Source organism: Osmia bicornis, chromosome 7 (genome assembly GCF_907164935.1).
Source record: "Osmia bicornis bicornis chromosome 7, iOsmBic2.1, whole genome shotgun sequence".
Lineage (NCBI taxonomy): Eukaryota > Metazoa > Arthropoda > Insecta > Hymenoptera > Megachilidae > Osmia > Osmia bicornis.
In genome coordinates this window covers 1026163-1054140 of record NC_060222.1, presented here as the reverse complement: position 1 = coordinate 1054140, position 27978 = coordinate 1026163, and the positions used below count along the sequence as shown (strand labels likewise).

At 42.9% G+C, this 27978-nt stretch overlaps 1 protein-coding gene across 2 annotated transcripts in view; it reads right to left on the bottom strand.

Annotated features, from left to right (window-relative positions):
* Positions 1 to 27978, bottom strand: part of LOC114874015 (neuroligin-4, X-linked) — a 194660-nt gene that overhangs the window by 148562 nt on the left and 18120 nt on the right. The window contains exons 1-2 of one of the 2 annotated variants that reach the window (XM_029182892.2): positions 20361 to 20426; positions 18239 to 20265 (exon numbers count right to left, since the gene is read on the bottom strand). In XM_029182892.2, coding sequence (XP_029038725.1) covers positions 18239 to 18626 — 388 coding nt within the window. In that variant the 5' untranslated portion in view covers positions 18627 to 20265; positions 20361 to 20426. Of the gene's footprint in view, positions 1 to 18238; positions 20266 to 20360; positions 20427 to 27978 lie in introns of those variants that run through there. The other variant, XM_029182891.2, reaches the window with a different exon arrangement.

Here is a 27978-nt window from a genome sequence, read left to right as displayed (position 1 = left end):
AATAATCTACAATTGCAGTTCATTTTCAGCGAAACAGTCGCATTACATGTATCGATTTTAAACTGGCAAATTCGTGGTTGGACGATCGTTGTTTCTATGGTTTTGTAATCACTATTTGTTGGTGTTTCCCTGGCTGATACTATAGAGCGTTTGATAGACACCAATTGCAGTGAATGGTGCGAAGTTTATAAATTGCTGAATACTGTAGTCACTGAAACGATCAACGGGTGACACCGAAAATCAACTTGTCAACTGTCAATAAATTGTTTGAAACTTGTCAATAGTAGGTAAACCGTTTCAAAGTAATTCTAACACGCTGGAAAGTACATAATTTCGAAACTTAAATGAAGATCTTTCCCACGATTTCCTTTCCATTTACGAAACCAGCACGAGATAGTGAAATTAGGCAATGGAAAAGGATCCTATAGTAATAAGAAAATTTATAAAACTGCAAGCAACATTTAAACGAATCGCAAAGTGGCTACGTGAGCTTTCGCGAAAGCCTGCTCGCGATGCACGCTTCCTCATTACGGAAACAACGGCCACGGCGTCGTATTTCAGTCCTAATCTGACCGACCATTATTTTTCTTGAATTAAAAAATATCAAAACAATTTATTCCGTGGCGCGCATCTCGATGATCTACGAGCAAATTACGACTCGCTCGCGTGAGATTCGTTTAAGTGTGTGCACACCGGCAATCGTAGAAATTCAAACCGACGATAACCTGGAATTAAAAACTTTTGAAATCGATATCTTTTCCTATCAAAAAAATTTTCATCGAGTGCAACATAATTCTTTATTTTAAGTTATGAAATTTTAGAATTTTAATATTCCTTCTGCCAACAAAAGAGTCAAGTAATTGCATGTCTTTTCCACAAAGAAAACATTTAAAAACTTTCTGTGCTTTTAAAGAACTGAGGAAGCGCCTTTTGAGTTTATACAGCAACCTAAACGTAAATTAACCCTCCGGCTTGCTGAAACAGCTTTTTTATTTTCATTTTTTAAATTTAAAATTATTCTTTAAATAATATTTTTGAGGAAGCGCTGCTTTCAGTCGCTATTTGCTGACGGAATCATGTTTCGTTTTATTCTATAAGTGTTTAAACGCTTGTTAAGTCAACGCTGCTATCCACATGAAGGATTAAATGTGTTTTATAATTCATTCACTATTCGACGGCTCGGAATAATTAGAAGAATCGGCTTACCGCATTAAAGTATAAAAGCTGCAGATGCGTATTGTTCTGGAAAGCCTCGGCCCAGTTCTTATAATCGCTCTGTATATCCCCGGTGTTTCCAGCCTCACCGGAAGTTCGGAAAAGAAGATTATTTGCCGAGTTATTAAGGCCGGTTATTACGTTGCTCGTGGAATTTGTAGGTTCGCGCGATCGTGCAACGTGAAAAAAGTTCTCTCGATAAGAGCCAGCCACGTCCATTAAAGGTGGAAAGACCACGCTGCATCCGAGAATCACTTTTTTTTTCGCTTTTCTATTTTTCGCGAAAAAATTCGTCCGTTCGTTATCGAGCGGGGGATTAATTTTATCTGAGGAGGAGTCTAATTTCCCAGTAACCTCGGAGTAGCACTTGAAAATGCGCGTCAAGATTATTTTTATACCGTAGTACTCGAAAAGTTGTTAATTTCTTCGGAAAACGAACGGCAGGAAACTGCGAGCAATTACGATCCGCCCTCGATCCTAGAATTTGTAATTAATAAAAGATGGAAAGGCGAGTAAAAAGGTAGGAGAAAGTGGGACACGATCGTAATCGACGTCAGCGACAGGAAAATTGATAATTCATCGTTCATGTCCGAACAGAGCGAATCGATGCTTCACGTCGACAATAAAATTGTAATCGCCAGAGACCGGAAACGTCAGTGGTGCCCTGCACCGCCTTTTTATCAGGACACCGTGTCCCTCGGGGAAAGACGGCTGCGATATTCTGTCGCATACAAAATTTAATGTCGAACAGTCGGTCGGTCGTGAATCCACCGTTCTGATCGTTCCAGATCAAACCGTATCAATAAATTATTCCATTTTTATTCCTTTTATCCTGACTCGCTCCAACGAAAACACGGTTATTTATTCGAAAGACGGGTCACTAATCGAAGTTGAATCGGTCAAGAGAAACGTACGCCATAAACAATCGAAAATGGTTAAGCTTTGAAGTGGCAGCCGATCCTTTGTTTCCCACACCTTCGATGTTGTTTCACAAGCAATTCTTCTCTGTCGGCAAACAACGCCGCTCTAATTTAAATATTATGTCAGCTTGTTAGTGTGTATAAATGTACGCTTGTTATTGACCAGGAAAATTTGTACGCGGTATAAACATCGTTGTTTAAGGATGGTCTCTCCGGCAAATATTTCCAGTTTCGCAAAATTCTAGCCTCTCCAATCCCTCTTACTTGTTCTGAAAATATTTACCTTTGAAAAATAATGCTACTCTAATTGGCATTTCCATTTGGGAAAAATAAACATTTTTAATATTTTCTTTCCAAGAACACCATTCTTAAATGATAGCTTTAGTTCTAACAGCTTTTAGCTCAAGTGTTTTCCTCACTGATTGGATAATGAAATTATCGGAGTGAAAATCAAATGATTCATTAGGAGATTAGCAAAAAACACACTAGTGGATGCAGTATTATTTAACCAAATATCATCTCGTTAACGGAGTCCACCCGGAGTCGCGTTTACATTAATTGCTTGTCAAATGGAAGCCACTGTACGAAATTTATTAGAGGAGAAAAGCTGCAATACGACCGACAAGGTTGTCTGATAAACAACGTTATAAACAATCTGTACTCGTTACGCGCTCGAATCTCTACGAGCGATCGATCCAGCGAATTTAGAGCTCGCCTATTCGTATCCGTATTAATACGGGAGCATGTAATCCGCCAGATATTAAACGCGAGTTTTAGGAGCGAATTTACGTGATTTTCGTACTGGAACCAAGTCACGATGCGATCACGTTCATCATCCACGTTGTAATTTTACGTTACCATTCCCTTGAATCCGTCTGTAATTACAGAGACATCAAACCTTCCCGTGTTTGATTAAAACCGAGTTATTGGTTGTTTAATCAAGTTCGTTAAAATTTCTAACCATCAGCATTTCGATTCATGTAACGCTGTTACTGTGTTTTCGGAGGCGAAAAATCAACGAAACTCTGGAAAAAATTCCACGTACAAGGCTGTACGTTCTGCTGCAGTATTTGATCGCAGAAAATTGCTTAGAGTACACTAAATAAATTGAAGCAGCTTTGAAGATAAAAGGATACTTTTTACTATCGTGTTTCGAGCTCCTGTATGGCTTTTTTTTTCAAGCTCCAAATAATTGAATATAAAAATAAAGGATGAAGTGGGATCGAACAAGAGTATCCAATAAAATCTAAATTTTAAAGGTAGAGCAGCAGGAAATACAGCTTGAGAGAAGTGAAAATTGTATTCAGCTAAAAATATTGCTAGTTTATACAAAGTTAATTGGCACGCGTTATCGTTCTTCCAGTCGTGGTATCGACTTTATTATCCAGAATAATATTCGCACCTCTGTCCATTATTAAACATTAACGGACTGTCTGTACGAGCTCTTAAGCCGGTTTAAGGAGTGCATTTACAGGACGTGATAAGACCAGTGCACCAAGAGACAGCCTGGATAATATATATTGTTGAAGAGCTTTAAACCCAGCTCGTAACAAAGCTACCAACTTCAACTTTGTTTTCTATCAACGCTATTCTCATACAAATATGTACCTGTATCTACTGACCCTGTTGGTACACGTTTTCCTTAAACATTCAATTAATAAAGTTGAAAACCGTGCCCTATGGGACTTTTGCTCGTTAGCGAAACATAGAAAGCATTGAAAGCACCTGGCGGTCTGACTACAGGCGGATCTATACTACTTGGAAACTTAATTTCCTTACGCGTTGCAAATTGCTCGATTACCGACATTCTTTTCACAACTAATCGCAACTAAAACCACCTAATACATTCTCAAACTGTCTCTGACATGGATTCTTCGTCATTGAAACCGAATCGAGAGAAAGGAGTCGCGGGGAGAGAGGGTGTTGAAAGTAGGGTACGATAGAGGAACCTCGGTTTTGACGTTTCGATGACACCTCGAACAGTTATGCGCGAAGATAATCGATCATCGGGACGACAAACGCTAGGCGAGTCGATGTCGCGAAAAGCGGCCAGCGCGGAGGGTGTGCGCCGCTTGCTCGACCGTTTATAGATTATCGATTCGCTCACGGTGACGAACAAAAGCCACTTCGTGACCGAACGTCCGAAACTTCACTCGTTAAAACGCTTATCCCATCGTGGATAAGCTCTCGTTGAAATGTATACAAGTTGAATAACGTTAACGACGAACGATGATCATTTTCTCCTCGCCTTGATGATTAAAGGCTCGAGGAAACGTTTCATTGAAACTGGGTGTGCCAATATTTTATTGATCCAATATACGGGGTGGACTACTTTGATCTTCGAATTTGCATCGGGGAGTTATTGTCCAGATATCGCGTCACGTACGGTCCTGATAAATCACAGAAGGAAATGAGCGAACGATATGGTGGAACGACAAGCAACGCTCGTGTAGCTCGAAAATCGAGGGAACTAGTATTCCTTTCTCTCTTCCCTTGATCTCCATTTCCATTTCGACCTGCTTTCTTGCCGCAACATTGTAGCCAACGTTTTTGGCATAGTCGCCTCTGGATATTCGCAGGCTAGTTCGGACCATCTAAGTATTGCACGGTTGCTATTACAAACAACTCTGAAATGGGAGCATTGTAACTAGAAACTGGGTCGTTGTGTACGAGCAACAGAATTCTACATGAAGATAATTTTTTCTTTTTCACGACTGGGACAGCCAAATTATTATCGGAGCTGCTAGAAAGTGGATGGAGATACGTGGGTAGAATGTTTAAAATTTGTGAAAGAAACACAGCACGGTATTGGTGCTGCAACAGAACGGGAAACTTGCAAAATCGTAGAAACTTTCCAATTGGAAGAGACTGATTTTCAGGGCATCTCATTATCACCGGTCAGCAAAACGTGAATGGAACGAAGTTGAATTCGAATTACCTGCCGTCGAAATCATTTGTGCCCGGCTGAAAGCAGCGAGCCTCGAAAAATAACTGGAAACACTTCGAAACGCAATTAAACCTACGGGTTAAACTCCAATACCCTAGGCATTGTATTGATTAAACTTCCGCGATGCTTCAATTCAAATTTCAACTGGTGGATTTCGCGGAATACGTTTAAATTTTTTAAATCGCTTTCATAACTCGCAGAATTGAACATTTCTCAGAAACCTGCTTATCTCAATTAAAATTAAGATCTTTTTTCCTGCAGCAGATACTTTTTCAAAAGGCCACGAGCACTCCTCGTTAACCCGTTATCGAATGTTTATGCGGATTTTCCAGGCACACGAGGAAAAAATGTACCCCAACGAGAGAAGGAAAAGAAGAAATGCGAATAAGGGAAAGACGCAGAGCGAAGCAGGAAAGCGGCGCATTATACACAATATAAGAGGGTAACGTCAGACACACTTAACGTCGGGACTTTTTTGCCACCGGCTCGAGCCATCCTTCTTCTTGCTGTCTCAGAGACGAGAAGAATGAAAGGGCAAGAAGGGGAATGGTAAATCCAGAGGCAAGATTTAAAACGTACACGACCAGCCTGTGAAACGGTTGCGACGAGAGGAAAGCAGTGACCAAGCTGGATGAAAGTGGACCGGGAGAAAATTATTCCGTCCATTCTTCGGACTAAAAACGGATCGGCTAATTTTTGTTCTTATTACAATTAGTCCACTGATCCTTGCTTCCTAAGGATTCTCCAGTTTTAACGCTTATCCTCGAGCAACTCGCGTAAAAATATGATCTGCTCGGTACCTGTATCAAGTAATCATTGTCGGAACGAACTGGCAACGCTCGAGGATTCTCTTTATTCGCCAGGATTATTCGATCGGGTCAATTGAAAAATCAACGTGGCAAACGGATCGTTGAGCGAATAATTTCGTGTTTGCCCTTTCTCTTTTGGTGGCCAGTTCTCGTGTGTCCCCGTGGAGAACCCTCGAACAGCGTTAATTCGCGGAACAATGGCCATCATCCCTGGCTTTCTCGCGGGCAAAATTCCACCGCTAATGTATCACGCTCCAATAGCGACCGATGCTTTGTAATTTCTGCGTTTGTTTTTCAGCGACGACCCGTGGATCAATAGACGGTTCGATTTACAATGAATTAACAATCCTTTATTGTCTTTGTAACGCGACTGGACACGGAAATTTATTCAACTTTACACGAGTCGTTGAATAATTACTGCCGGCGCTCTCCGGCAAAGAGATGCAATTGAAAAAGAAGACGCGTGAAAGTATTTTCTCTAAAATTTTGTCCCGATTTAAATTTCCCAGCCCAATCTCGGTATGAATTTCCTCTCGATTACACGAAGAGGATTTAGCCTCGATAGAAAAAAAAGCGATTATTTAAATCGATGCTGCTCAACGCGAGACGTTCAAGACAGGAGAGCAACAACAAAGACAAGACTTGGAAAGCTCCAATCTGCCGGAGGCGTCGCGAAAGTGGAAGCTCAGACTCTCTAATCGCCTTTCAAAGTATAGAGATGAAACCTCGATCAATGGATTAAGTGGAAATCAGCGCCTTGAGCGTCCTTCTACGGACGGAAGAAGAAAAGTCGAAAAAGAAAATGAGGAAACAGTTTTCATCTTGAATATAGTATGAAATATTTAATAACGTATATTCTCTACCATGAAAACTGTAACGCGAAACGAAATACCGATTAAAAGTAATTTAAACACGCGACGAGGTAATTATTTTCGTCATACTGGCAAGTAATTAATAGAAAAGCCCGTCTCTGCTGGAAAATGGCAAAGAAAATAATGAAAGGTGAAAGAGAGCAGGTTGCAACGGCATCGCAATATGCCATTTATGAAAGAGCCGGTTAAGCAGCTGCTTAACATTACAGCTACACTCTGGCATCTGCCATTGTGCTTAAAGGAAAATAGCTTTTTGCAAAGTTTCCTAGGGAGACCCATAGAGCCACTGTTGGCAATTCTGGGGACACGTTCAAGCATCATGGAACGATGATCGTCGCACGCTTCGTCGAACATCAAACACACGATGTAATCCCATCGAGTCGGTTCGGTAATTTAGGCTAAATAATGTAATAAAACCACCAACTCTGTACCGCGTCAACTACCAAGTGAACAATGTGGCCTGCTCCTCTCGCTCTGGCGTCGCCAAAGCGTGAATAAATTACGACGTGGAGGAAAACGGGAGCAAAATAATTTCTACCGACCCGCTCGATGCTCTCGAGTCGAGTGTGGATTCGTTCGTTTAAACGAAACAACACCGACCATACGGAAACAAATGTGCACGCTCGTACGTTATCGGATAGTGGATTAATTAAAGTTCATTTTTAACTCAAATGCCTGCTCCGAAACTTGACTCTGATTAACACGTTCAGTGGCACAGTGAAAATGGTCCTGTGCTCAAAGACACACCAAACCACTAATTACACAAAGTTTCAGGTGCCAAACACAATTGACTCTAGATAAGGAACGAAACTGGACATAGTTGCACAGAGGGATCGATACGTCAACTTGAACTTCTTCCGATTACATTGTAAAGGAACTACAAAGTTGTCTTCTTTTTCAATATTTCAATAAAAGTTCGAGTATTACTGTACGATTCCGCGGATAAAAAGAAAAACGAAAAGAAATCTCTTTCTTTGTGTCTACGTAGCTACACGATTGCTCCTAAGGGAGAAACCAGACTCCTTCGATCGGAACCATTACAATGCACTTTCAACGAAACAAACGTCGTGAAATTAATAATTTTTGCCAATCAAAGGTTTCTTTTCCAGACAAAGTGAATTGGCATTACGACGACGGTAAGGAATTCTCGTGTTACGGCCGGGTAATTAAACAGAGTTAAGAACAAGTAAATAGAGAATGGTGATAAAGTAACTTTCCCAAGACCGGTGACACGGACCGGTGATCACGTCCCTCAAGAGATTTTCGAGATAAAGGACAAGTCCGAGTGTGGTAGGATGGTGGTCTTTGGAGAATAGTCATTAAACAGTAAGCCGAGCACGACCATGACCGAATGGTTTGCTGGCTTGTCGCCTTGTTTCCCTGTCCAGCCAAGTATCCACGCAAGATTAATCGGCCAAACGTTTGATTCACTTCGTGCTGAACCAAATAACCAGGTTGAATCGAATAAGCAATTTTAAATTGAATAAACAACAACTCGGTGAAGCGGAGAGCATAAAATTTATGATAACGCAACGAAAACTTCCTGCAACGCAAAGTTGTACAGGTTTGGGAAATTTCAGAAACATAAAGTAGAAACTCTGGACAGATATGAAGCTAGCTAGGATGCAACAGAGATTTTCTGGACTGAAATTACAGAAGCTAATGCCTAGAGAAGTTAATCGATAGCAGTATCAATCTTATTAGACGCTTCGTTCGAAGATAGCGGACAGAGGGTAGGGTAATAAGAGACGATAATAGTCATCGTTATTTCATTAGGGAAGAGTAACGAGTGAGGTAGATGAGTTTCATTGGCTTTCTTTTAAGCTACGGCACGTTTTACGTCCCCTGCTTGCAACCGAGCTATTGTTGAATCACGCAGCAACCCTTAGTTTAAAGGACCGTTACACCCTCGCGCAATTATTGCATCGTTAAGCCCTTTCTTACCATTTCAAACTTCCCTCCTACTTTCTACGTATAATTGTTACAATAAATACTAAATTCCGCAAAGTTCTAAAATCATAGGAAAGAAAGAAAGCTTTGTATTATTTTCCCAAGATTTCCACGAGAATATGTGGTTTATTATAATCATAATTATTTTTTCTCCAACGATGGTGTACCTGAACACCAAAACAGGCAACGAACGAGGGAATAGAGGAAGGTAAGAAGAAGAGGAAAGGGTATAGGCAGCCGGTGGCGTGATAAAGAATTTTTGCTCGTTCTTTTCTGCAGGCCGCGACGTGGCGTGGCGACCACCCTTTCTGCCTTGTCCTACGGCGTTTTCATTCGACCATTCCTCGGTCCACTGGCCGTGGCAAGTCTTTTTTAATGACTGTTCCTGGTCCAGGCGAGGATAGAGGGTGAAGAGGCAAAGAACCGGAGGGGTGAAAGGGTGCTGGCTATAAGAGTTGTTCGCTTAAAGCAGCCGGGAACCATTAGGGTAGCGAATATCATTTCTTTTTTTTTCACGCCTGTCCTCGTCTCGATGCCTTACATTCTCTTTTTCTACTCTTTCCTTCGCTCTTTGCCGCCGCCTTCCGTTTTCTAGCGGTCTGCCGTAATTCAAAAAGTTTCGTCGGATTAAAAATGTGACCGGACTCTCGCCACGCAGGAGGTCGTTCGCTTTCGTTCAGAGTCTTTCGTTTCCTGCTTTTGTTCAACGCTATCTTTGTCAGTCGTCCTTCCGCTCGAGAAATTTTTTCGCGACACCCGCGATTCTCTACCTGGTTACGAATCTCTGGAAAAGATCCCTCTAGTACTTTTCTTCTCGAAAAATAAAAAAGAAGTTTAATTAGGATGAGAAAATCGAGAATCGATGGCCGACTTCTCGGGACGAGGACGCAGTTCTGAAATCGAGAATGATTATCGAGATTCTCTTGGCAAGTGAGAGAAGAAGGAGAGACGCTGCTGTTCGTAATAAATCGCGAAGAGGTTCTTCCAGCAGCGAGCAAAGAGAGCCTTCAGCGAGAAAATTGCAACTGCAAGACGAGCAGATACCGCGGTGAGCTTCGTGTAATCATAAAACTCGTCGAACGCGCCCGAGGGCGAGCTCTCGAATGTTGCGAGCCTTGTTACCTGGCAAGTAAAGAGAACGATGCCACGTAACGAACGCTTTATTACGACAGCAACGAGACGATCAGATTCATGAATATTTTCAGGGAAAATGTGTTCGCCAGGTAAATACACGATTTTTCCGATACCATCGAAAGAGTGAACTCGGACGCAACGAGAAGTTCTCAAGCCGAATGTTCAATGGGTCGTGGTTGCCGGTGGAAATTAACTGATATTAGTAATGGAGATCGAGGAACCAGGCCAGTTCCGAGAGAACTTGAGAATGTATAGTTCCCTCGCTCAAGAATACCGGCCGCTCGTAAATTTCAACGCGGGTATTAATTCCAGGGTATAACTGGATTCCTGCGATCCACCGTTCAGAGAAGAGTTTCCGACTGTCGTTCGTTTGCGCCACTATGCGCAACGTTGTTGGCAAAACTGCCCCAGGGATTGGAAATTTTATTAGATCATTTCGAAAGTTCGCGTGTAGCCCGCAAGACGTTTTTCACAATAAATTGCCTCGAATGCCAGTGAAATTGATAGAAAACAAAATTTTTAGCAACGAGACGAGGGTCTTTATCGCGTAGCATTGATCGCCGATGGTACCCGCATTGTCCCAGCAGAGACTGGATTCGTTTCACGGATTTTAATTAAATAGCCACGATCTGCTGGTACGCAACGACGCGTGCTTTTCATCGTCGAACGGCCAATAAATCAGTTTTCGAACTGCGCAGCGGGAGTAATCCACGCTGGCGACCCGTTAATCTTTCGGCTGTGATAAATCGTCCTAGATCTTGTCTGCTGCTTACGATCAATTTCCGACGGCACTTACCGCTCGAGTTGCGCTTATTATTCTCCAGACGGCTCGTGTAACGTGTCCTAGAAACGATAACAACGTCTTCGTCCTGATCAGAGATGTGCTTCAACGTTAACTTCCCGCTATACCCGTTGCAATATCAGACCCTCCTTGTCCACGTAATCCGTTTAGTATGCGCGTTATCTAACCTGCAAAACGAGCTTTCTCGTTGTTCACCTGAACTTTACCGTTCGAATAATTTTTAGAGTAGCGACGTACCGATCCAGTTAATTGTTGAATTGTTGAAAATATCCAACAAGTGTTTAAAAAGTTGTTTCAATGTTAAAGCGACAAGGAGGATCCGTCTTCTACGGGTTAGGATCAAAAATGCAAACCGCAAGAAGCTTCGCGTGGCTAATCGGGTTTAATGGTCGGGATTAGGAAGCCGCATATCCGTTCAGGGACAAATTCGAAGGAAGCTACGATCCACGAGCACGTAAGCTGACTTCCAAAGCTCTTTGAGACGGCGACAACCGAAAGACAACAACGTCCCTTGTGTCGAGATACCTTAATCTGTCGATAATACCGCGTCGGGCTCGATATCGTCAACTAACGAAGTTTGTCTACCAACGACACGTCCTACTTTCTCTACCTTCCTCTATCTTTCTCTCACTCTTCTCAAGGATTTACGAGCTGACGAAGAATCCTCGAAGCGCATTATTCCGTCCATTTTTTGCATCGACCGTGATTAATGATCGAGCGAATACCTCCTGAAGGACTTCCGCCTTAAGACGGCAAAGAAAAACGTTGATGGAGCAGCTGAACGCTCTGGATTTTGCTCGAAACGTCAGCTTGGATCCTGGTTTCGTTATTTGGACGGTGGTCTGTTCGAAGTAATCTTCCGCAAAACTCTCTTTCTCTACTCGGTGAAATTTCTAGTTCTGACGTCGACGTAGAAATTTGCTTCACCAAGGTTTTTCTCTATTTTTCTGAACGTCGCTAATAACACAAACGGACAATCGAATAACATGAAAAAATCTGGCTACGCTTCAATATTATTCGCACGAGAAGATTCTTTAAACAAACGTGATACCGATTTGTACCTACAGGTTAACGCTCCCGGAAAATACGAACGTCATCATCGTGTTCGGTGGCTGCGCGTGGTTAGGTGTTCAGCCAATTTAAATATTTATCTGTCCGATACTCTTTTCACGCTTTCATCGGCGGCCGCCTCTTACAGTGAAATCCATTACGGACCATTCGCCTACGAATCTGCAGCTGACAGCTCCATCAGCTTGCACTGGATGATTGGACCGTAGAGAGTCTTGCTCGGTAAGAGAAGCTTCTCGACTGGAACTTCACGCGATTCACAATGCCTTTCAATTATTCCTTACGTCTTCTTCGTGCGCGATCGGCGCTTTTCATCCGCTATTTTCCCAACGCACCGATTTTCATTGGTTCCTTTGTGCGTCACGAGGATCGATTGTCCTCGTTCACTAATTTTCCTATTCCACTACCCTCCTGCCTTGGAATAAAAGTGTTTACCGTTCGTAGATGACGCGTATTATCTTACTTTATGGATCGTTAAAAATTGTAATTTCCTCTTGTTTATGATCGCGTTAAATTTAACTTGCGCGATGAAATTTTTCAATTTTCAAGATAGAAGCAATGGAAAATTTGAAATGAATTTAGTTATTTACATCTCCCTCGCCTTTCATTAAACGAATTGCCAGATTCCGACCATCTTTCGTCTCCGTTAATCGGTTTAAAGAACTTCCACGCTCTTCAGCAAAACGATGTAAGATCATTTACAAGACGAAGTACCGCGGAACCGAGGAATACTCGAAGAAACGTTCCCCAACAGCTCTCGCTTACATCCTGGAAACAAAACCCAACTCGAGACTGGCGGAGACATCGTTGGAACAGGTACAACGTTAGATAATGCAAAGCCCCGGAATAGTTATCGAACAAGTTGCAACGTTTCCCGACAATGGGCAGAAAATTAAGGAAGTTATTATTATTGTGTAGAAGGGAGCTTTCCCTTGCGCCATGTCGCTTAATGCTTCAACTGCAGCCTGCTACGCGAAGCCACGATATTTTGCAATAAACCCTTGGCTTCCCGTTTACCTACAATCCCTATTACCCGTTAATTTTCCGACACCGAATTAACTTCATATTTTACCATCGAAATATTTATTCAGCTTTGCTGTGTATCCTATCGCGTATCTGCGATAATGAACACTTTAATTCCTGAATGAAATATTTTAGGGATCTTCAATGTATTTACTCTATTGTCTAATAAAGTGGGTACACGATCTTTGGCTGAGTGATTTCCAGTGAAAACTATGCAAACGAGCTTTCAGTCGTTCTTCACCCAGATAGAGAGTATAAGAGAAATGGCGGGCTGAGAAATCCGTGACAGTAGTATCGGTAAATCATTCGTTCGCCATGTTTAATGCATGTTTTTCAATTGTTCCAAGGGTCGCGTATTCACACGGTTATTCCTTCAACGCGACCGATTTACGAGGGTCGCTGTATTGTTCGGATTGCGGACGTCGTTATCGGATTTGATGCTTTCCCTGTATATCCTTGCAGCTTTTTGATCCTTGAATTGGTGTAAAGCCAAGGACAAGAAAAAATGAGCTACGAATAAACGGAAATTCATAGTATTCCGGTAAACAGTAAACGTTTTTCTTTGTTCGGCACGAAAATGTATCCAGGAAATTGATTATCGATTGCTGGATTGAGAAACGTTTTATTCCTACGTTTTCATTACTAGCGAAAATATTTCTTCAAGTTTCTTTCGTTCAACAACAAGGAATAACAGTCTGTATGCGTGTGTTTGCATAATTCTTATTCGAATCGAGATAGTTTTATTTATTTGTTAACCAAGAAAACGAGACAGTATGAAAATAGAATCCCCTTATTTTCCACGCTTTTCATTCCAGCATTTTCTTCGCGTTCTTTACACGCGGCAAGGAAAATATGAGAAATTGTTTCAACGATAAAGCAAAACGTTAAAATGTTTTCATTCCTCCGTGCCGTGAATTTTTCTCCGCTTATCGTTTCGCGCGTTCACCGCCTCTGTCTGACTAGTGCCGCACCTATTCTACTTACGAGTCCCAGGCGTTCCACCAACGTAATTCTCGCTTAATCGTATTAATCGTTTTTCGGTGCCCTCCACCCATTACTTCTTTCAAACGTTTATTTCTTTCCCCGAACGCAAGGTGAAATGAATTTCAGGTTTAAATGAAATCTATTAATTTTGCTTTGGATTATCTTAGAGAACGACGTAGGTGGAAATTTTGCAAATGAGCTTATCGTATTGATGCCGAGTTCATGTTAAGCCGTTTCGCAATTCCCTCCACCTACTATTACGATTAGTAATTAACCCATTATCGATTGTAGGCGAACAGCTAATTGACTTACAAGTGAACAAAGCTCTGACGTAAACACGTAAGACATTAAATTTGTTATTAGACCGGAAATTACAATATGGATAATTAATTAATAAATGCTTTAGCGACGTTTCGACTTTGGAGATGGACCGAAAACTTTTTAATTTTTTCGATAAACAAGCGAGAAGAATAATACGCGTTTGCTTTCTTTAAATTTTCCACGGCCAAGAGAGAGAGGGGGATGTAAAAATTCTGTCGAGTTTACCCTTGGCAAATCTATTATCCGGATGATCCGATATACACCGGCATGCAACAGAATTCCTGCGTAACCCCAACACTTTTCCGGCAGCATCAAAAGAAGCAACGTTATTCTATCGAAACGAGTTCTCTCTTCGTCGAAATTGAAAAATACTACTGGGGTTCTTCTCTTGCCACGTGTTTTCCTTACCACCGTCGTCTCCATGTTATTCCACGAATTCCATCCGATCGGGATCCCCGAGACACTATCGCGAGCACAAACACACGTTTGTTTTCCCGTAAAAGCAATGGTAAAGAGATATTTTAAATCGTTACTAAAACTGTGATTAAATTCGCGAATTTCTCCTCGGGATCAAACGCATACACCCACTTGCTCCAATTTTTTCTGCATCGTCGGCATTTACGCGACCTGGGGTCAAGTGGATTCGTTTCCCTTGCAGCCGTCGGGCAATGTGTCAAAAATCTCGACGATGTTACCGTTTTCTCACGCGGCACCAGATAAATGAACGCTGAATTAGTACGCTGCTAAACGGTAGCGTTGTTTCGCGCACCGTCGAAGCTGCCACACGTACAAGGGGGACGGTTTAATTAAATTTCATAATTAGACGCGGTGTGTAACATCGTTTACGAGGTTGGCCGAGCCTTAATCTCGACACCTATCAGACGTCACATATCTAGATCACTGTAAATCAAGCCCTAAAATTTCTGCATATATTGAAATACATTAAATGGTGTTTACTTTGATTGGAAAACGAGAGAGCTAATATCCTAAGGGTGAAACAACCCAATTTTTCAAGCATTCCCTTTCAACGAATACTAATCTCACTATCCCTCGGGAAAGTCGAATACCTTGTTCGTTCTTTAAAGTTCCAATACGCTAAAGTAGCGTATGCTCGCAACCCCAATGTACATCGAAAGGATCGTTCGAATAGCTCCACAGGAATTGAAAAGTCGTTTTCAACTGGTTCGCCAGGATAGAATACGAAACGTTCCCTGGAATTAACATAACAAGGTTCCACGGTACACGTAATGTAACAACACTAGGTACACTAATCCGCCTAAAATTTCCATGCTCCATTTAAATACAATTTCTTTTTACTCGATCAAGAAATTACGAGAATACACGGCACGATGTTCCTGTACGTTATCTCGTGCGAGATGGATTAAAGGGGCTCATACTAAAGCGGCTTTTCGAAGAAAAACGTCGCGATTCACTGTCGTACTTTCCTCTTTACGCTCCTTCCACCCTTCTAGTTAACTCTGCTTGTATATTAATCACGCTCTGTCCCTTTGACGACGACTGGAACGCTCGCGACCCCGACTTGGTTTGGTCATTTCCTTACTTTCATTTCCTTCTCATTTTATTCACGAAAGGACACACGTGTTTGTACGAGATGGTAAAAAAATTGCTATTATAGTTCGAGACGAGTTCAATTTCGCAAATTAACTGCGATATTCTACAGCTCTTATAACACGATTAATTGCTCGAAAAACAAACGTGAAGGTGTATTCGCATTAAGAGAAAGGTGGCAGTCCGATATAATCTCGGCTAGAGATTCGGTCTAGGATCGCATTCACGTGCGCAAACTCTGTTGGATGCCTGCCTCGTCCCGTTGTGGTTGCACCTTACCAAAGCCGTCTAGTTCAATTTCGTTCTACCCACTTATTTGTACCGTTCACGATACTTATACGTAATCCTAGCCGCGATACATGTTTGCAGATCGCTTCAACCGACCGAAAATGCATCCGTAGCTAAGGGTGCGGGCTAACACGTTCCGGGCATTTGTTTTAAAGGATCCACCAGTCGGTTTCCATCTTACGCCGCGTTTCTCTCGGCTTCGCTTATCGCTTACCGACTGCACACTGAAAAACGACCAACGACTCTACCTCCTCGACCAAGAGCTTCCTCCCAACCGTGGATTTCCCGGTGAAAGAAACCGTTCGCTTTACTTTTTCGAGGTCAACTCAAAGCCCGCATCACGAAACTCACTCTATTGAGACTCGTTGATCGATAAATTGAACGGAAATTAAATTTTCACGAGAATCGTTGGATCATCCGGTACAGATAACAAAGAATCAGACGAATTGTTTTTAATTAGATCAACTTGAACCTTCACGGATTTTTCTGACGATATATTTTTCAAAAAGAACCGACTATTACTCAACCGAGAATGGCTTACGAAACATTTCTATCCGGAATAAAAAAGGAAAACGCGAGTATAGGTGCGCGAAAAGAACGAAGGGACGAATCGGAATGGCGAGGGGAGGCAAGGTGACCAGGTGAATTCCACGGGCGCGAAGCGATTTATGAGAAGCGAACACCAGGCTATAAAATAACACTTCCCATTCAAATCGGCAAATTAATGGTCGTTTTCATGGATTCTTTGTTTGCGTGGCTCGACAATGGTTCACCGCTAGGTTATTATTCTGAAATAGTATGACCAAGAGGCGAACGAGTCGCCAGAGAATCCATGGAACGTTTGTTGCTCTGATTCTATCATTTTTAAAGACATTGTAATTTCAATTAGAAACAAACGATATTTCTACTACTACAAACACGATCTAGGTTTATAATAGTTGCACGGTAAATTGCATCGCGATCGAGTTTCAATATTACAGAATAGGGATTAATTATTCGGTTCCATTAAATTAGAGGTAATAGTCACCGTTGTGATTCCCACAGCAATCAGGAATAATATAATAATTTGTATACATTGTATAGATTTGCTTTTTAAGTCGCAGCAGCGTTTCTCAACTTTCTTTCCCAAACAGATGTTTCACATTTTCGCGAAATAACAACGAGTAAGCTGAGAATCGCTGATCCGATAGGAAAAGGAACGGATGGCAATAATATCTGGTTACCCATATCGAACGCGAATGCGACATATTCATTTGGCAAACGCTAGTCCCTACGTAACGGAGGCAAAGAAAGCATTCCAAATTCTCGCTGTTTCTCTTGGTCTTTTTCCGCATGGAAATTAATCCGTGTCACCGTCTAGGCTTACGGAAATGCAACGGGGAGTCCTTTGACAGCGACGGGGCATCGATGAAAAGCTGTTGAAGAATTGGCATGCATTTCTGTCGTTCGAAAAGACTCGGGCGCAGCCATCGAGCACAAAGAGCCGTGCTGTTGAAAATGAAAACGCGAAAAGTAGGAGAATGGAAAAGCGCGCAAAGCTGAACGAACGAGGAACACTGGCTCGTCTGCGATCTTTACGACTATTCTCGCAAACACAGAAAGACGATTGCATTTCATTTTCGAGTCAGATTCTCTTAATATTCTTTATCATAAAACTTGTGTTGGTAAAAAAATAACAAAGCAAATGCAATTGACATCTAAAGTTAAATCCTATCAATTTAGGTACATATATATTTAACCTGCATTCGTTTCACTAGCATGCTTCCAGAGGTTTTTCGCGAAAAACAAACACTTGGACCATTCGTTTGCTGAACCAGCGCTATGTATCCACTATGCGCGTCCGGCGAACTGTACGCGAAATTCCGCGCGTGTTTCTACGAAATAAAGGCAAATACAGCTGCGAGGTATAAAGAAATTCCTGGCCCCGAAGAGGTACTACGTAGAAACTCTGAAGGATGACGAGAATTCTCTAGGTTTTCTATCGTAGATCAGTAAAGACGGTTCCTCGATCGAACCGAGTTTCGCAGGACAAAGTACAAAGACGGCAAATATTTTCAAAGAATACTCGGATGTAAATAAACAAACGCGGTTTGTGAAATATTTCCCTTGCTTTGATCAAAGATCCCGACTACTGGTTTCGAAGCATCGAAACGCTCACAGAAAAGCTACGTTCTTCTTTCGTTTGTTGTCTATCGAAAATGCAAATCTACAAGCTTCATGTTTGCATTCTTAATTCTAAATATGCGTTCACGTGGAGTTTCTCTTATCCACGTGTAACTATCTACATTCTACGATATTACACTAACTACATTGAAATAAATGAATAAATTTCCTACCTTGAACCGGTGCGTAGATGTTCAGGTACAGGCAGTCCTCGCTCTGGTTCCTCAGATAGGGTAGTAGCCTCCTGAGATACTCGACTCTTCCTTTCGGCATCTTGTCGGTGAGTTCCGGAAGCTTTTGCGGACAAACAGGGCCAAACTTGTTCGCCACCTTCACACCGTGCCACAATGCACCGCTAACCGGTGGCATAAAACGCAACGAACCGATCGGCGGCGACGCGTACGGAACGCCACGAAACACTTCGACCCCCTCGAGATGACGGTCGAGGGTCACGATAACGCCCGAAAGTTCCCCATACTTTGTCCTGACGATCCTCGAGGTAAGCTCGGCGCTGGCGCTTGCCAGGATAAGACCGAGCAGCGCCAGGATCGACGACGTCATCTTAGTTCGCGCCCTTTTAACCCCGTCTCCGCGCCTCCACCTCGTGTTCACTCGATCCTCCGCAACGCTTTCATCCCTTGGGTCTAGCCGCCTGCCGGGGCTGCAACGCACGCGATCCTGCCCACCCCGTTACCACGAGGACCGTTCGAGCGTTCAGGATGCATCAGTACGCGACACGATCCACGTCACGGCACGATTTCGAGGTCGCTGACTAAGGACAACCCAGGGGATTCCGATCAATTCCGTAGCTTCAGCTCATGCTTCGATGTTCGAACTGACTCTGGTTCGGGTTTGCCCTCTTCCCCTCTCGCACTGTTTGTTTAGCTCGAGGCAAAACTGCTGACGACCCCCGAGAACTAGTCAACACGCGTTCGTAGACATTCCAGACTCAGCGTTTTCAAAAGTAAACACAGTCCATGTACGCGCGGTATAGATTCGACGCGAAATCCTTCAGTTCTATTTTCGATACGATTCCCGAATTTTCCGACACTGCCCACTAAAATGTAAAATGTTCCAGAGGTAGATTGTGCCGATCAAGATCAGACTTCGATGTACATCCTCGCGATCGTTCTCGTTCACCGCGAATTCCCGTAAATCCGTCGATGTGTTCGAATTACAAAAAGACGATCTCATTTCTAATGGCATGCTTGATGTGACGGTATAAGTAAAAAGCGCCAGCCCTAATGATGCCCAAGAGAAAGCTACCGTTCCGACGTTTACCGGTTCGTTTCATCCTCACGAGTTTTTCCAGGAGGAAAAGCAGCCGGATGTCGCGAAACTGCGTCCACCGTGGAAGCGCTTTATTGCTTCTCTCCACTACCTCTCTTTGGACGGACCAAAGTTTTTCAAATTGTTTCTTTCCGTTTTCTCGGAGACATTCTCTGTCTGTTTTCGTGTACAGACTCGATTCACCCTTACGAGCGTCCACGAACACGGGCTATCCCGAACTTGTACATTTCCGAACGAACCGGACGAAAAGTTGGACGCGAACCCCCCCCGATTGATCACTCGCAGACAGATCGACACCGAATCACTGTCACACTACGACGCGGAATCTGCACTCGATCAATCTTTGCCAGTTCAAAAATCCTTAAGGTTTAATCCGGTACCAACGCGTTCCTGGTCATTGGACCAGCAGTCACCTGGAGGCGCGAGAAATTCCTGTACCCGCTTGGAACCGATTCGACGACACACGCGGATACACAGAGGACTCGGAGGACACCCGCCACGCCGTCACGCACTACACTTCCGGTTCCCGCGGCGATCTACGTCACGTGGTAGCCGCATCACGCGATCCGGATCCACGTAGATCCCGAGGATCCCGACGATGAAAAGAGAGGAGGAAGGGGAGCAGACGCGAGTACGAAAGCCTACGAACCAGAGCAGCCGATGTTACCGTCACCTCGTCCTCGGACAGACTGGCGTCAAGCGACACCGCTCGCAAAGAGATGCGCATGCTTCACGTGAACGCTGCCCACACCGCACGGGACATGGGCGGAAGTCCGCGAACGCGTCGATACGGCAGAGGGGATCGATCACGACTGGAGCAGCAAACTGGTTCGAGTCCGAGACGAACCCTCGTTCGTCATCGGATTAGTTCGGCTGTCTGTTTCTACTGCGACGTCGCACGACACCTTACCTGGAAAAAACAGGATACGATTGGGATAATCTCTTCGGGAATGTTTCGATGTTACTACGACAAGGACAATGAATGCCTTTAAAAATTTCTTAGACGTTTTTTAAAATATTGTTCAGAACTTGAGAACGATAGAATAGGGCTGCGCAAACACGTATCAAATATCACGCTGTTTCGGCGTTATAATCATGTTTGCAATGCCACGATCCTTTTGACAACCCAGACCAGGATAACTAGATCCATATAACTGTTTGTAAATAAAGCTGATGCCTCGTGTATGTTCTAGCTGATTATATTGTAAACGTTATCCCATATGCTTCTATGAACCATCAGCAATTTCAGCTTGCCTTTCTCAAAACATTGTAATTAAGTGGTTCAAACAGAAATAAACTGTATCAAAAAGCGATCAAAGATTTTTGTTCCATTACAATTGTCCCGTCCTAAACAGTGAAATATGAAAAATGAAAGAACAATGAAAATATCCAGGCGCTAATACACACTTCACCGCCTCATAAATCACATTGTTATCCGAATGATCCGAAGAAAGAAAGAAGAAAGCGATCGGTAGGATGCGCGGGGTGAAATTGGAATATCAGCCGGCCAGGGTGGCAAACTTTTTAACGAGAATTTCAGTGAAGAATGACTAGAAGCGCGGTCGGTTTCCTCGCAAAGTTTCGCGATGTACTCAGCCACGTCTCCATAGTTTACCGCGTAGTTATCCTCGTTAAGAAACTTCGATGCACGTTAAGCTACCTTTTAAAAAAACAGAACGTCCTGGCTTTCTTGCACGAACGCGCATCGAATTAAACACGAGGGGAACGCGAAACGCTTTCATTATTCATAACGATGCTAATTAAACTGAGAAATCTATTCCGAAAAATAATTCTTCGATCGTTTCTTTTTCACTTTGCTGTCCAAAATTAATTTCAACCTGCAAGAGCAGTCAGTCGGTTCTGTTTTGAATCAAACAGGATGAAGTATAACAAGCGAGCCAGGGTAGAAAAACAGAAGCACGAAGCGCATAACTCGAGAGTTGCATCGTATCGTTGCTCGAAGGTGTTATCGCGAAAGCTGTCGAGCGTAGGCGGCCTGTACGATGCAGTTTACTTAACGTCGTAGATAACGAGGCCGAGAGTGCTTGTTGGACGACCCTTCATGAATTACTGACTTAATTCTTCCGGGCACGAAGGTGTGGAACGCATTTAACATAGTTCCACGGAGGGGGCGGCGTTTCGTTGCGTCAACTTTGCCAATGCTATTAACTCGTATCCTAAGGCTAACGTCAGCCTCTCCATGCTACCCCTTAATCGCGAGGGTGTTGGCAGCCTACGTGTCGTTGCTTCTCGAAAGCAGTGCGTATAATTCAATCAGACCGCTTCAGGCGACCGAGTTTTGCGATAGTAGATCGAGGCTAACGCGATATCCTTTCGACTCTGCCAGAAACATTTTAGGGACTTTGCTGCTACCGATTAACGAACATTAATTTTCATAAAAAAGAGGCGAGGGCAATGTCCTCCGACCGTTTTCCTCGAGGAACTCCTTTTTCTCCGGCGATACATTTTATAGCGCGTATTTGACCCAGCAGAAACGAAGCGTACAATTTTCACCCTACTAAAAATCATGATCCTCCATAAAGACCACCCTCTGACCACGGTTTGCTGCTGTACAGTCGAGAGAAAAACCTGCCTGCTTCCAAAGCTACTCTATCCTCGTCGTAAAAACGCAACAGTGAGAATTATCGAAGATTCATTTGTTCAGGTAAATTAACACTTAATTTGATCAGATCCAGCTAGTAATAAACTGAGATTCACGCCTGCAACTTGACCCTTTCACGTCGATTAGCGAGCAACGTCGTCGCGAAAGCTTCTCAAAGCTGGGATCACGTATTTTTTTATGGACGTCGCACGAATGAATGTCGCACAAAGGGTTCACAGACGACGGGAACGCGTGCCATTTCCGAGATTGCGATCCGCAATGGCACACTAACCGAGCTGGGTCAACGAAAAATTGCAAACAGCAACGCCTTTCAGATCTTCGCCTCCTTTTTTCGAGCTGGATTTGTATTAGCTAATTATGACGGGAAGTCGAGGCATCTTGGGTGCTTTCTGAAACTTCGTCCTTTCCATTTTTGAACAATGAAAGTTGCGATCCCAAATACAAGAATACTTTGTATTCGTCGCCATCGGTTCGCGAAGAAGAAAGCGCGATTATTCGAAGCAAACGAAAATAAACGAAAATAAACGAAAATACTGTTTTGCATCAGAAAGAATTGAAAATCAACGAAACGAAAGAAGACGAGGAAACTCACCGGATACGATTATAATTCACGAAGCCACGCGTCTCGTGAGCGAACTTCTCTCCCGATGGATTCAAATCGTTATGACTTATTCATTCTCGTTAAAGTACCCTGTCCGGCGGATGTCGCGCTACGAAAAGAATAAAAGAGGAAAGAGCGGAAGAATTTATCTGAACGAGGTTCATTCCAGGCTACCGCGATCCTTCCATAAGGATAAAGGACCTGTTCTAGAAACGGACAGTTCTTTACGAGGCTTTCTTCGTCCTCCCGTTTCACATCTCGTCGAGCACACGACCGATCGATAACGGTTCAAACATTCTTCAAATCTACCGCCAACATCGTTTCCTGGACATTCAATGAAATAGCCGGAAGTTCAATCAACCTCTTTGGAGAAAACAAACAAAGAGTTCGAGTAAAGAGAAGCACGGATTATTTGGCTATTAGAAAAACAGGGTCGTAAGCTGAAGAAAGTTCGGAGACACTGTTATACTTCATGACCGGCTCCGTCAGAAGCCCCATAACGATCGTACGACAAACTTCCACGCATCTCTGGATAATATCCGCGTAATCTATCAAAATCTTTCAAGGCCCGTGACGTTTCGGCGTTCGTTGTCGTTTCCCGCGCGTCAAAATTTGTCTTCGTACGGCTCGTAGCATGACGATGGATGAAATTTGACGGGTACGACGAACTTTCAGCTTCCCTTGCTTTTCGCGTTTACCCCTCCCATTCCTTGATAAAGATAAGAGAACGAATTTCCGATCGATCGCGCGCTTTTATATTTCTTCCAAACAGAAATATACTACCTTACGGTGAAAATAAAAAGATACTGCCAAAGAACGTATTCTATGGTTTGTTAAGCTTTTATATTTCTTTCAAACAGAGAAACGTACCTTCTATTGTTTCTGGGAGGATAAAAAAATGCAGCCAGAGAAGGTATTTTATAATTCGATAAGTTAAAATATATTCAATAACACTACTTTTCTGATGGTAGAAACGGTACTTTGGTTTTCCCGAAGAACATTCTTTGGTTTCACGAGAACCACTTATTTTACATAATACAGTTCGAATTCGTATGAAAACGATTCCTTCCTGAGTCCTTCACTTATAAAAATACTTTCGAAGACGTCTTTATATCCCACAGTCGTAAACGAGATTCAGTTTTCTACGATATTTTCCTGCCCTCATCTTGTCGTTAATTAAACTCGTCGCGCTTAAAGAATCACTTAAGATGTTTTTGGTGTCGTCGGATGAAGCAAAAATCGTACGGTACTCGAAGGGACGGGTAAAAACGTGTCTAGCAATTTCGAGCAACGAGAAAACGGCGAAAGTAAAGCGAAAGGATTTAAGGAATGAAGAGTCGTCGTCGTAGGGTGCCGTGAGAGGCCATCTCGCGAGACGACAGAAAATAATGTAACACCTGTAAAACACCTCCGGGATTATCCGCGACGAAGCGGCACGAACGTGGAATAAGAAGAAGCAGTTCTCGTGTACCTTGGAACACCGAACATGTATATCTAGCATGTTTAAACGATGTGGCGGAAAAACGCACCCTCAACGCCGCGAGAAGGTCCGGCTAATCCACGAGAAATCCCTCCTGAACCAAAAACACCCTCTTCCACTTTTTTCCGCTTTTCTTTTTCACGTTACGCAAGACGGCGTGCGGAAAACTCGTCGATTCGCAGTCGAAGAAATGACTTTCAGCAAAAATTTCGTCGAAACCACCCTCTCTACCATATCGTTGATGTTGGTCGAGTTTTCAATTTGAAAAATTTCTGTTTATTATAGATGTTTTGATGAAATGCAACGCGATGGGGGTGTTTGAAACATTAAACGAGGATTAATATAGAGAGAATAACTTCGTGGCTCGGTTGTTTACGAGATAACACGGATTTTATGACGCTTGACGAACGTTTCAAATACGACATAAGCACACCACCCAAAAGGTTGTGTAATCCATTTTCTAGTTAGATATTAATATCCAGAGTTTCCTGTAACGTTCAGTATTAAGGAGAGATTACGTTCTTTATCCGAAACAGCGAACGCGGGGATTTAAATGAAATTTAAATGAAAATTTAATCATGGTCAGGGTAGATATCCGAGTTTCGTCTATGACGTAAAATCTCATCGTCCTTTGCAACTAGTTTAACCCTTTCGGTGCTAAGATAACTGCTGACTTGAATGTACTATATTTAACCTTTTGACTGGGAAGGTTCGAGGATTCATTAAATCCAGGAAACTGTTCAGCTCTTCAGAAACGGAACACGCAATCGGGTATACAAAATGGAAGAAAATAAAAAAGCAAGCAGAGAAATAGAGCACGTTCGATCTCGATTTTCCCGAGGATGAACGGAACGCAACGGCGAGTTATCGACGAGCAGAGAAGGAAAAACGTCGAGGCGATGGTTATCGGGCCAGGAAATCTTGTAAAGTAGGTAAAGTATAACACGCTCGAAGGTAGGGCACGGTGAGCCCGAAAGAAAGTATCACGGGGTTTCTTTCTTTCATCCCCTCGACCCTGCAATGGCCTATGAAACCGGCGTTCCTTGTCAAGATTCCCCCTTTCCTCGTCGATTCGTCGGATTTGAATGTTCGACAGTCTAGGCACGAATTCCCTGCGTCACACTCCGTCGACTTCCTTCCTGCCTTCCTGCCTCTCCTTCCATCGTCTTCGAATCTCTTTCAAAACCCCTCCCGAACACCGAGCCTCCAGAGAACCGCCATGTTAGAATGTTTTCTCTCTTTCCTTTCGGTTCGATTCACACGATATATCGAGAGAACAACAGGACGACCCCGTTGGGCATTTCCCTCGTGATTAATTCGTCACCGGATATCGACAGGACGGAGAAGAAGAAAAAAACAACGATTGACGAAGGGCTGCGAAGGTACTTTGTCCCGTTGGACGAATTTCAGGGTTGTTTAACAGCAACTTTTGATGTTACATCACCGCACAAATTTGTTTATTCTCACTGTTAATTTACGATAATCAACCCCGTATGATTAATCGCTGTATTTGACGATATGTTAAATAAATTACAAGCCAACTATAACTACACAGCAAATATGTAATTATTCTAGCAAATAGTTCGAAGCAATATTACCACCCAGTCTCGGCAGCAAACATTTGAATATACAGAGCCACAGGGTCACCGAATTACCCTCCCTCCATCATTTCGATAGAAATTCTCTGTGCAAACGTAATTCAGATCAGCGTCACGATTCCTCGGCGACACCATTTTCCCCGAGGGAAAATCAGTTTCCACGGTAAACAAGTATACCAACCATTCTTTTTCCCCTTCTTCTCACGCCGTAGAGAAACACGAAATATATTATTAACATTCGTACATTCACTGACGCGTGTTTCGTGATTGTGAAACACGATTTTCAGCGTATAACTTATTCTCAATGATTCGAAGGACATTGCTCGTAAATAAACAAGCGTGCTTTCAGCACTCCCACGTCGAACCAACAGGGCGGAACTCTCGGAACTAAGATTCGTGAACTTGGCTCGAGTACACGGCCAATAAAATCAAACAAAACGAATGGAAGAAGGGGTGTATCCCCCTCTGTACAACTCCTCCTAGCTTGTACTCATTCCAACAACCCTCCTACCTATTTATTAAACTCACCCCTCGTGAGCGCCACTCACGATTTTCCAACGATCTTTTTCTCCTTACATTTTACACTTTTCACATGGGTGTAAACGGGTTTCGTTTAACTTCGTTCCACGTGTTGTTTGAACAGACTCTCTTAGACGATGGTAAACAAGCTGAAAGATCGCGTTCGGTGTCCACCATAAGGGTAAAACGCCCGTAAGTAGAATCGAACGATGGTAATTTTCCTTTGAAAGGGTGTGAAATATTTATTCCTGCCGCTGGCTAAACTTTCACGGCTTTTGGATGCAGTCTCGCTGGTTGCATTCTTTGCGACCAAGCGAGAAACAGCATTTTCAAGTGGTTCGACGAGATTGAAATTTAGAATCAGGAAAGGAGTTCGAAAGGGTCAAAGTTGACCGGTAAATTTTTCAAGCCAATTTCGTGAACAGCTAATGAATATCGAATTTCTCCGAGTGATAGCAATCCATTCGACGGATGCTTGATTAAAACCGATAAAATCGTGTAGCTGAAAACGATAGGTTTGCATCGCTGTCAAAGCTCCCGTTTGTACAGCCACAGAAATAGAATAGATACCGATCTAGCCTGGAAACTATGCAGCCGGGAAAGGAAATACAAGAGAATAGCCAGCGTGGAAAGAGACTTTTAGCGGAACACGCGGAAAAGCCGCAAAGAATCGATAGATCGTCCTGTGATTCTCGAGTTTCGATTACCAAGGCCTGAACTAAATTCCGCAAACGCGTGCTTCTCACGACCGAGGTCTAATCCAATTTTCCTATAATTCTACCACCGACCGAGGACATTTCGCCGGAAACGAAACTAGACTTTGTTCGACAAGCATTTCAGCGATGATTCACGTAAACCGAGGCAAAAACACCTGACCTGGAAATAAGGAATTCGAGGTGTGAACATTTTAAGAACCAAAAGTTTAGTTAGAAGACAAAAAACAGACATCGAAGTAATTATTCGTCTGAAACAATTGGATGTTCCGCTTGGAGAAAATATATCTGTTCTGGGAGGAATGAACGGGCTACTTTCGAAGAAGGACAAAATCCTTCGGGATTGGCGAACATCGCGAACCGACCGTTTACACGCTGCAAGTTATTTATCTTCATCTCACCGTGGTTCGTTCCGTTATCGATAACCCGGGAAACAATGCGTTCGTTTCGTCTTTGTGTTGGTGGTACACGCTTCGGTGCGGTTGGAAAATATTGAAAAGTCCCGTGGCGGAAATTGCTAAGATGGGACGGTGCATTCGAATTAATTGTACATTCGATCGTGGTTAAATGAGAGACAGAGACTCTTCTCTGCAATGTTCTGAATTGCTTAAGCATCATTGTTAAGCATCGACGTGGGTGTTGCGGTTGTATGGAACGAGGAACGAGAACGAACAAAGGGAAAAAAGAAATCGAGGAAAGTGGGTTGCTCTCCTTTGTTGACTAGCTTCCTTTAAGAAGAGACTTCATTGATAAATCTGTACTTATTATTCCGACAACACATAACCTGTTTATCCCACGAAAAATCAAGGTCGTTCGATAACCGAAGAGGCAAACACACGTAATACAGATGAGGAAGCTCAAAAAGCTGAGGTCAAACTTGAACGTACTACAATTTAGTGAACCAATTAAAAGTTGTTCGGAATATTTCAATGAAAAATAGAGGGTTGAAAGTATCATGAGATTAAAATAATAGACGAGTGTATTAATTAAAACTTTGAGAGTTGTTGAAGAACATTATATTACAACCTAATTTAACCACTTTGTTCAGCAAAATGTGGACGAACACATTTTATCCCCTACCACGAATTT